At 59.3% G+C, this 7,860-nt stretch overlaps 1 protein-coding gene across 2 annotated transcripts in view; it reads left to right on the forward strand.

Moving 5' to 3' along the window:
* Window positions 1–1,907, forward strand: part of TWIST2 (twist family bHLH transcription factor 2) — a 48,326-nt gene extending 46,419 nt beyond the window's left edge. Inside the window, exon 2 of one of the 2 annotated variants that reach the window (XM_072961969.1) lies at window positions 1,487–1,626. Coding sequence is in view for 1 of the 2 variants with exons in the window: in XM_072961968.1 (XP_072818069.1) it covers window positions 1,487–1,724 (238 nt within the window). In the remaining variant the exon portion in view is untranslated. Of the gene's footprint in view, window positions 1–1,486 lie in introns of both variants that reach the window. The other variant, XM_072961968.1, reaches the window with a different exon arrangement.
* The last annotated feature ends 5,953 nt before the right edge of the window (window positions 1,908–7,860 follow it).

Raw genomic sequence — 7,860 nt, forward strand, 5'->3', positions numbered from 1 at the left:
GAGGATGACGCCGTAAACTTGGGATTGGATACAGGCTGTAGGACTGGATCCTGAGGAACTGAGCGGCCAGTAGCCAGTGGTCCCAAGACAGGAGGTGACAGGCCAGACGCTGCCCCAGCCATCAGCTGCCACTTTGGAGCGAGGTGTGGGGCCCACTGTCCTCACCCCCCACCACCTTCAGCATCTATGTGTGGATACTTTCCAGCATGTGCTGAGGTCCTTGGCCAAACGCTCACGCCCGGAATTACTTTCCCGCCCCCCCGCCCGCCCCCATTGTCCCCACTGCCGTGACTTACGTGCGACCTTGGTTTACAGCAGATGAGTCACTCACCCCGTAGTCTGGTGATCAGACACCCTGGCCCCGACACGTCTCTCCCTAGCAAACCTGTGGGCATGGACGGCACCAGGGGAGATCGGGGGACCCGCCTGCTGGATCACACTGGCAGGTGCCCCTCTCCCTGTCCCATCATGCTCTGACTTGCCGTCTCCTGTCCAAAAACCCTCCCTTTCGGCAACAGATGTCTCTCACCGACCAAACCTTCATCGTGGGAAGGCAGGAGTGTTTCTGGCAGACCGTGGCTTTTTTCGGTGGAATCGGCTCCTGGTGCCTCACGGGCTGGTCCTGAGGGAGGTGGCGGAGGCCTTCTCTCACCGAGACCCAGGACGACGGCGGGCTGGGAGCCGCAGGCGGCCCGGGCCCCTTGGCCACGCGCTGCCCGGCCCACGCGCGCTGTGCGGGCCAGCTGCCGGCGCTCCGGGGCTTTGCGGCAGCGGCAGCGCGACAGTCGTGAGTCCTGTCACGACGGGGGCCGGAACCCGCGTGTGACGCCGGTGCCGGGGCTGCGGACCGCACGCCCGAGGGAGGCGAGACCGGGCCGAGCTCCGCTGTCCGCCCTGGCGCTGCCCCAGCCTTGCGCGGGACGGCCCCAGGGGGAGCGACCGGACGGACGTGGACCCCGTACATTTTCATTGTGCAGCTTTTTGTGACTCTGTAATGATTTCAAAAGCACAGGTTCAGAAAACAACCCTTCCCTTGACGGCTCCGCCCGCTTCTCCGCGCCCCCCACCCCCCGCAGGCAGCGGCGCTCTCACCGCTGCCCAGAAGCCCCAGCAGCCGCCTCAGCCCGACACCCCTTCCCCTGCCAGGGTCCGGCCCCCGGGTCACCCAGAGGGTCAGCTCCATCGGCCAGCGGGCCCAGGAGGCAGGAGGCCCAGCCCTCGAGGGCTGGAGCAGCAGGGGAGGGTGGAGGCAGGAGGGGTGGGAGCTGCTTGCCTGGGGACAGCGGCCTGCAGGTGCCCGGCGTACCCGACTGGTCGCCTGCCCAGCTTCTGCCCGGGCGGGCAGCGAGGGGGAAGGTGTCAGAGCAGTGCCTGCGGTCTGCTGACCCCGTCCCGTCCAGCCTGGGGACCCCTCGATGAGCGAGGCCGCCTGCCCCCAGGACACCGAGGGAGCTGCGGTGTCTCACGTCTCTGCCTTGTCTTCCAGACCGTCCGCAGGGCTGAGGAGCAAGTGGAATGGGGGTGCATCCAAGCCTGTAACTTCTGGAACCTCCACAGCCTCCCGGACACCCTGCCAGCTCCCCAGCCGAGCGCTCAGACAAGGGGACGGTGGCAGACCCGGCACTGCACAGCCTCCTCCCCCAGCGACGGTCCCCACAGAGGCGGTGGCACGCACGGTCCTTCTCACTGGTGACGTGTTCGTTGGCATCCTTGCCACTTTTTGAGAGTGGTAACAGACCCAGGCCTGGGTTTTATTTTTATATTTTTTTGAAGGGGAGGGGATTTATTCTTTCTGAAAAATCGCTGAATTCAGGAGCACATTTACAAGGATGTGGATTTGGGGTTTGTATCTCCCTCTAAGTGCCTTTTTAAATGTATGTATTTTTTTAAATAAAACAGAAACGCATTCCTGTACAATTCTGTTTAAACTGGACCAAGGCTCTCAGAAAAAGAACCTCGCCCTGCCTGCCCGCCCCCAGCCTCTGCATGGCTGTTCCCAGTAAGCCTGGAAGCCTTCCCACGCCTCCCCTCTCTTTCTTTCTCGTAGTTTGCTCAGCTAACCGTTTTTAAAAAATATTTTCTGTTTCAGTGTATATGTTGCTTATTTGTTTTATTTATTGAGATGTTTTTTAACAAGCTCAGTGACTGCAGTGTGGCTGTGTACACCGCTCCCCTCCAGGAACAATAAAGTCGTCCCCGCAGCCCTGGCCTCCATCTCTTCTTTCCTCTCCTTGGCAGCGTGAGGAGCGGCCTGAGAGCTGGAACGGGCTGCAGGAGTAACTGTCCATTCGCTTGAGAGGGGACAAGAAAGGGTGGGAGACGTCTCATGCCATACACGGTTGTAGAACTTTCTAGAAACAACCAGCCCGCATGTGGTTGAGAGAGTTAACAGACGCAGGCCTGGGAGAGCAGGCGAGGTCGGCCCCAGGCCCTGTGTGTGCCCGTGTCTGTAGGTCCTGCCCCCCAAGGGTAGAGGCGGCGAGAGATGGCTCTCCAGGCCGCCTCCTCTCCTCTAGGTCAGGCCTCCCGGGTCCCGTGGCCATGCCTGCTGTCCAGGCTCAGTGCTACTCACCACCAGCTTTGCAGAGCCTTCCCAGGTGGAATTCCTCCCTCTCCCCAGACATGACGTCACCGCCGTCCTTCATACTGCCCTGAGTGGGTTACTGTCCCCCAGTAACGTGAATTCCACATGCAGCTGTCCAGCCCCAGAGCCGAGTGCACGCAGCTGGGCAAGGTGAGGGACGCAGTACCTGTGCGTGCAGGCAAGGATGGAGCGCAAATCCCAGAAGGGCCACGGTCTGCCGCCCAGAAGGAGAATCTGGCTGGGTTCTGGTCCGGGAAGGCAGAGAGACGGCGCAGACACAGCTGAGGAGCGACAGGAAGCCCCCCCCCCACCTGCTGGCCTCGGGACCGTGTCTGTGGGCATCAGTGGGGATTTGGGGTGGCTACCAGGTTTAGGACTTCCAGCCGGGGAGCTGCAATTCACAGGTCACCACCCTGAGCCACCAGAAACATGTCTCCTGGGGGACAACTGATACCAGGGTCTGCCCGATGCAGCTGCCCTTGATGACAGCCACACAGACCCTGCCCAGCTCCCAAACCAGGCTCTGCAGAGTACGGGTCTCTGGCAGGGCTGTGGTGGCCTGTGACCTCTCTGTTCCCACGCCCACTCCTGCTCCCAGGCCCAGCGGAAGGGCAGGGGCTGCAGAAGCGCCAGCTGCCCGGCCCCCGCTGGGCCACCTGGAGGGGTCCTGTGCATCTGTTTGGGGCCCTGCTCCCTGAGCACAGGCCCCGGCACCCACTGCACACAACACACACACACACCCTGGACTCCTGGCTGAGACCGTGGGGAGACAGAGCTGGGCAGCTACGGCCCCGGCAGGGGGGGCAGGCCCTGCCTGCGCTGGCCTGCAGGGTCCTGTAGAGAAGAGGCCATGAGGACTGCAGAGGTCACGGTCCCTCTCTGTGGAGTGACTGACAAAAACACCACATCGTATCACATAAAACTGACAAGTGGGCTGGCCATAAGGAGCTTCCTCTCGGACTGCCGAATTGCCGAATCCGTACTCCCCCAGCAGAGCCGGAGCCAATGGCACATCTGTCTGCAGAGTGATCCATCCCTGGGTCTCCACTGTGGGGGCCAGGCCCTGGGAGCCGCCCACACCGCAGCCCAAGGCAGGGGGCTTCACCGCAGTGGGAGCAAGGGACCGGGGGTATCTCTCTCCCCTGGGAGGGTCGGGGTGGAGTTCAGTGTGGCTTCAGGCAAGGCACCCCCAGGCCAAAGTCCAAGGAGAGAGCTGGAGTACCCGGGGCACCCTACCCTTCACCCCCGTACCCCTGTCCCTGCCCAGACACGAGCACACTCGGAGGCAGCCCCAGTCCCCCCAGGGCCCAGGCCTTGGAATGGGAACAGCCCCCCAGCCCCGCCGCTGTGGCCGCCGGCCTGCTCGCTATTTGTCTTTGGGGGCTCACCCACGTACGTCCCTCCCCCTCTGCCTAATCGGGTGTTTCCTTAATAGACATTAAAATTGTTGTCCAGAAAGTTACGTGGAAACAGGACAGAGGTAGTGACACAGAAGTCATTGGAAGCATTTTCCGAAGGGCACGAGTCGCGTCCGCCTGAGGGGCTGGGGCTAGTGAAGCCTGGACGACCGTTCCGGGGGTGACCTGAGCATGCACCCCAGAAAAGGCACCGAAGAAAACATTTATGTGTCTGGGTTTCACTTAAAAACCACCACGGTGAAAACAGCAGTTAACACAATATTGTAAACCGACAGTACTTAAACTGAAAAAAAAAGTTTGCCAACTCCTACTTAAAAAAATTTACTTTAATAAAAGCAACGGGACGAGGGCATCGAGACAGCTCACTGTCACACAGTTGCTACAGGTCCTGCGTAGGGACGAGGCCCCACTGGCACTCTCCTCGCCGACTGAGAATAAATCTCATCCCTCGAGCTTGAGGATTCTCCTCCAGGATCGACGTGGCCAAGGGCGCACGTCTCCAGAAACACACTCACCTTGATACTTTCTGCCTTGACCTTAGAGGAAGCACACAATTCCATTCATACTTCACTTCCTGACCCTCTGCTCAGAGTCCCTGCACTTAAATAGCCCTCTTGTTGGCCTGACCTGAGCCTCAGACTGCAGCCCCAGAGGATCAGAACCGTTACCTGCTCCTCTTCCTCCCGACCCGCAGCGGAGGTGGGAGGACCCGACTGGGAGTCTTGAGAATCTCAGGTTGTCTTGACTCCATGTCCCACCATGAACCAAACTTAGAACACTCACGTGAACGTTCTTTCGTTTTTTTGTTTTTGTCTTTTTCCTATTTAATCATCTTATACACTTAAGTTTATCTAATGGCAATTTTGTAAACCTGTAATTTAATGTTGAGATTCAGACTGAAACATAATTGTCTTGCCAAGACTTTGAATGGAAGTGTTCTCGCTGGACTTGCGAGGTGCCCCACCTGCCCCACTCCAGGCCTCCCCTGTCTATGGTGACACCCATCCCATGGAGCACCCATCCCTGCGGCGTGGGGAGGGGTGGAGCCCAAGCCCTGGCGTTCTCAGCTTCCTTCCACTCTGCCTTTGCCGCCCCAAGGCCTGGGCCTTGCAGCGGAGCCTCAGGGACTGGGTGGTGGGCCAGACGTAGGTGGTGGCGCCCGTAGGGGAGGGAGGCTCCAGGTGGGAGTGAGGGGGCGGAGTTTGGGGGGATGACCATCGTTGGGGGGAGAGAGGTGTGAAGACGTGCCCACGCGAAGAATACACCTTCCCTGTAAGTTTCTCAGGAATCCAGCGAAGACGGGGATTAATTCAGCGTTAGGGGGCTTCTTTATAAAGAGGTGGCTCCCACATGCAGGGATGTCGTGGAGCCGAGGGGCAGGCGCTGAGCTGGGGGCACACACGGGGGCCCTGATGGGCGTGTGCGCTGGGACAAGGGGGCCCCGAGAGGAGGACAGGCCGGGCCGGACCTCGGGAGGTCTTCTGGGGGAAGCACCCAATGAGAAGGCAAAGAAGTGATGAATGATGTTCAAGGCTGGAGAGACAGTAATGCAAATAGTAAATAGTAAAAGTGCAAGCACAGCAGCAGAGGCGCCACACCCCGGCATGGCTTTGGCCTTCTCGGTCTCGGTCTCGGTCGGTCTCCCCGTCGACACTGCGCACAACAGAGCCCCCCCCCAGGGTGCCAGGGAGGGCCGGCGCGGGCGCGGCCTCCACGCAGGCCCTGGCTCCCGGCGCGCGTGCGGAACGGGACTTGTTGCCGCCGGTCTCGGGAGGGCGGGCGGCCAGCCTCCTCCCCCCGCTCCGTCGCAGCATCTCCTTCTACAAACCGTGCGGGGGGACGGGTGCCCTGTGAAGGCCTGTCAGGTGGTTGTGAGTTAAATGGTGTCCCCAAATGCACGTGCTGGTGTCCTAACTTCCAGAACCGTAGAGCGTGCCCTTATTTGAAGAGAGGGTCTTCACAGAGGGAATCAAATTAAAGTGAGGTCGTGAGGGTGGGCTTCATCCAACATGCGTTCTTGTAGGTCCAGGAGTCCAGGCAGGACATGGACATGGACACAGGGAAGATGACGCGAGGACACGGGGAGAGAGCAGCCATCCACAGGCCGCGGCGAGAGCAGAGATGGGGCCCCCCTCGCGGCCTCCGGAGGCCCAGCACTGGCCACCTGGGCTCTGGCTCCCGGCCCCCAGGCCTGAGGGGCAGCACACAGTGTGTGGTCCCTGAGGCCTCCGCCCTGGGCAGAGCTGGAAAGCGCCCTGCTCGTGTGCTTGCTTTGTTGAGAATAAAACAAGAGAAAAGGAAACCAGAAATGGAAGGAACGCACAGCTTGGCCTTACTTCCCAAAGTGTAAATGCCTGGAGGGCAGGGCGGTGGGTTCCTCCCCATCACAGCCCTGTGCCAGGCTCCTCTGGGTGCGGGGAGGGAGATGGAGGTGCAGGCGAGGAGGACGAAGGTGGTCTCAAGACGTTGGTTTCCTGGTCTGCCTCGTGGCGTAGACCAGAGAGGGAGATTATGCGTGGACACAAAGGAGAAGGGTCCCTCGGCTCCTCCTCCTGCCGCCCGATCCCCCTCCCACCCGTGGAAGGGAAGGGTGAACGCCTTGAACCCTCACTTTGAGCACGTCCACCTGCAGACAGTCAACCTCCAGGGAGACCAGATGATGCTGAGCAACCAGGGCATGTGGCCACCTGCAGAATGACGGCCCCAAAGAGAGGCCCTCTCTCGGTGAGTTTCTGCCCCACTTCAGATGCTGTGTCCAGCCTGGGCGAGCCACCTTCTCCTGGTCACAAAATGTCCCTTGGACGCAAGATGTCCAGCTTAGAGCAAAACCCATCCAAATCCTTCACAAGCCCAGCTTCTGCTTAAAAGTGTGCTCTGGGGGGCAGAGTACCACCCCCAGCCCCACCCCAGGCCCCACCCTGCACCCCAGCCCCACCCCAGCCCCCACCCTACAACCCCAGCCCCACCCCAGCCCCCACCCTACAACCCCAACCCCACCGCAGCCCCCACCCTGCAGGTTTTTGACTTCTTCAGCCATCTGAGAGCTCCTTTCTCAGGGCTGCCGGTGGAATGAGCAATTCAGTCCTTCCCTGCAGTGATCAGAGCTGCTGTGAAGACTTCAGGCCTTTCTAAGTGATTTCCTGGTTCCTTCAGGTCAATTTAAGTTGACTAAACTCAGGGCTTCAAAATCAAGGTTTGATTTGAGTGAGAAACAGTGTGATCGCAGGGGCCATAGACACGCAATATTCCCCGAGCCCCACACTCAGCACGGCCCACGGGTGGGGGAGGCAGCCAGCTCTGACTGCGGGTCCGTCACCATCAGACCTGAGACCCCCTGCAAGTATTCATACACGTGACAATGTTTCCAGCACAGTGATTCAGTGATACGTACACCGGAAATTCACCCAACATTGTAAAATGACTGTACTTCAGTAAGATAAACTAAAATAAAATACTAACAGCAGTTTAAAAAAAGAAAATGTTTCCAGTTGGAATGTGGAAGATTGAGTCCGTCTCCTTGGGCAATAATTAAATCGAAGGACATTTAGAGGTTAACTTGCGAAATCCTCAGATGTCATATCAGAAGAAGGAAGCGGAGGAGTCAAGAGCCAGAATCTCCACTGTTCTAGATTGTGCTATAGAAGGTGGGCCGTCTGACAGAGCCTTTCCCTCTTTCGCGTGTGTCATCTGTGCTCAGGGTTGATGACTTTCTCTGCGGGCAGCAGCTCCGGGAACGCTGACTCCTAAGCCTTCTGGAAGGAGGTGAGTTGTTGGCGTCAGGAGCCTTCGCTCTGGACTGGGTGTTGGGTGTCTTGCTTCCCGTTTCGCGGTCCAGCTCTTCTTACTAAAACATCCTAG

Source organism: Vicugna pacos, chromosome 5 (assembly GCF_048564905.1).
Source record: "Vicugna pacos chromosome 5, VicPac4, whole genome shotgun sequence".
In the NCBI taxonomy this organism is placed as follows: Eukaryota; Metazoa; Chordata; class Mammalia; order Artiodactyla; family Camelidae; genus Vicugna; species Vicugna pacos.